The sequence below is a fragment of the Pollicipes pollicipes genome, unplaced genomic scaffold, assembly GCF_011947565.3.
Source record: "Pollicipes pollicipes isolate AB1234 unplaced genomic scaffold, Ppol_2.1 Scaffold_7261;HRSCAF=8764_pilon_pilon_pilon, whole genome shotgun sequence".
NCBI classification, from domain to species: Eukaryota; Metazoa; Arthropoda; class Thecostraca; order Pollicipedomorpha; family Pollicipedidae; genus Pollicipes; species Pollicipes pollicipes.
The window spans coordinates 20,897,205-20,899,846 of NW_023597054.1; the positions used below are offsets into that span (position 1 = coordinate 20,897,205).

At 48.3% G+C, this 2,642-nt stretch overlaps 1 protein-coding gene across 1 annotated transcript; it reads left to right on the forward strand.

Moving 5' to 3' along the window:
* The first annotated feature begins 518 nt into the window (after window positions 1-518).
* LOC119113099 (larval cuticle protein 65Ag1) lies at window positions 519-2,259 on the forward strand. Its single transcript, XM_037237429.1, has 3 exons — window positions 519-553; window positions 1,000-1,170; window positions 1,723-2,259. The coding sequence occupies exons 1-3, from the start codon at window positions 545-547 to the stop codon at window positions 1,966-1,968; spliced, it is 426 nt and encodes a 141-aa protein (XP_037093324.1). The 5' UTR covers window positions 519-544; the 3' UTR covers window positions 1,969-2,259.
* The last annotated feature ends 383 nt before the right edge of the window (window positions 2,260-2,642 follow it).

Here is a 2,642-nt window from a genome sequence, read left to right on the forward strand (position 1 = left end):
CAAGCGGTGTCAAAAGTCAGGATGTCCATCATTTTCAAGTCGCTATATCAAATCACTTTTAAGTAAAGCCGACAGGCCCAGCCACTGCTGATATCGCTACATTTCCTCATCTTAAACGAATGAAAAGGAAGACAATGATTGCTGGTAAATAATGCACCTACTGCGTACCAATTTGCAACACGGTAGAATGATATCAACTTTCCAAAAATTCCGGAGATTTCTGCCCCTGTTCGTCGAATTTCAAACTTAGACTTCGGCAATTTCTGAAAATCTAAAAATTTCCAGTCAAGTGGGCACATCAACCTGGACGCCTGCGCGGGGGCATCCATGGACCTCGGACGATCTCGCGGGTGGGCAGTTAACCAGCGGCAAGCGCATTCAAGGGCGTCGTCGGCCGACGGGGCAGGGAAAGGTCGTCACGGCAGGGGAGCCCGCCCGCGCGGCGTCACCGCTGCCGCCGCTTATAAGGCCCGGAGATGGAGCTCTCAGCATCAGTCGCTTGCTGCAGCCGACCGAGCACCACAGATCTGAGCACCACAGAACCATGCAGCTGGTGAGTGGTGTGCTGAGACGCCCGAACAGCGGCCATGTACCTGACGGCCGAACGAGAGGCAAGCCGGGCAGATGCAGCATGGGTGTCGTCCCATAGGTGCTGCTCGTAGTATTTAATGCATCGTCGGGATAAGGTATTTTATGATCGCTACAGTAATTTGTGCAGCTCATGACTTCCACTTGGTTGATTTTCCTTTTTTGACTGCGGTTGCTGGGAAAGTCCTGTAACTTTGAAGTGTATAGGAATGCTTGTGCAATACTAAGTTAACGGCCAATGAAAAGAGCAGCTTTGGGGGATTAAAACAGGCCTGAGGCAATTACAACATTTGTTTTTAAATATGCATAAATATACGTTCTTTAAGCCACTGAACGCCACATTTTTCTTGATCAATTGGTTCACATATATTGTAAGAATGGTCACAGCTAACGCGCTGGCATTCCCGCCAGTTGGTCTTCGCTACACTGGTGGTTGCGGCTGCGGCTGCTCCGCAAAACTACAACGCTAATGAGTTCGTGAGGTCTGGACTGCCCGAGATCCGCATTCTCAGCCAGAGGTTCGATCAGGACCCCAACACTGGAAACTACGAGTACAGCTACGAGCAGGACAACGGACAGGCGGTAAGTTTTTGATAATTTTATTTATACTCATTTCACATGATGACACTGAATTTTTCATTTGGTGAACTGTTGACACTCCATGACCAAATGCTTTCGATTAGTGAAGGAGTCACCAGTATACATTGCCAGGAATGTACTTGATAGCCAGGAGGGCAACGTATGTCGCAACCAAGCCGGGTGCGGTTGGTCTAAATCTTGCAACCAAATGGCGCCTTGTCCGCCTGGATTGAGGAACTCAAAGCAGGCTCCAAATAAGACAGCATTTCAGCATCGTTTATAGACAGGGTCATTGAATAGAGATCGCAAACTTGGCGTGACTACGGGTCAGACGTGCATTTGTTGCTACGGTACTTTAGGCTGCCAAACTTACGGGCAAGAGGATAAGACGACTGACATTGCTAATGGTGATTAATTCCCACCTCACATGCAAAAGGGAATCGGTTCTAACTTCATTTCCGAGGTTGTCGTCCAGCTAATGCGTTAGTTATGCAGCACATAGTCCTAGAGATCAGCCTTTACTGATAGGACATCATGTGCATTCTGCCTTTGCAGGCGGCTGAGACAGGTCAGGTATACCCTGGACCTGAGCCAGAGACCGGCAGTCTCACCCAGCAGGGCAACTACCAGTTCGTGGGCGATGACGGCAACACCTACCAAGTCAGCTACGTGGCCGACGAGGGAGGCTACCAGCCGCAGGGCGCCCACCTGCCGGTGGCGCCCGCGCAGATCCCGGAGTATGAACAGCTGAGGATTGAACACCCCGAGCTGTTCTGGGCAGAGCAGCAGCAATACGTCTAGGAGTATCAGTCATTGAGGCTCTCTGATACTAACATCAAACCAAGTTAACGTGCGTATGTGGAGTGCAGCACGGAGGGACTTGACACTACATTTGCATGCGTTTAATGCCGACTGCGTGAGCAAATTCCGGGGTTGCTAAGAAATGAGATCGTGGAATTTATATGCATATTCTTTTCATACATTCGTGCTGTTCTCTTCCGTGAGCTCGAACTGTGCGCCTGCAGATAAGATTGGTGTCTGCTCAAATGCCTCTTATGAGTACTGTGTAATGACTGAGCGATGCTTACTGGTCTTTATCAATACACTTATGTAAAGGCGTAGTGTGCTTTCATGGCATTGGCGGGCCGGTTATCTGTAGTGAAGCAAAACTACTACTTTTAAAATGGAATTGAGATGACCTCCTCACCATAAATAGGTACGCGATATTCGTTAAGTAAGCTGTGCTTCATGAAGTTTCTTGTTTCAAGCTTTCCGTCTGAAAATCGTAGTGTCATTGCACGTTTCCCAAAGAGCTACAGCTCAGTAAAAAACACTCGCCCGCGGGATTTGGACCAAAAGCAAAAAACCCTCTGTCATTGAAACAACGACATCTTAACGTGTGCAAAAACCATTCGAAAACAATGTCAAACATTCTGGAGGAGGAACGAAAAAGTTTGAAGCTACTGAAAATGCAC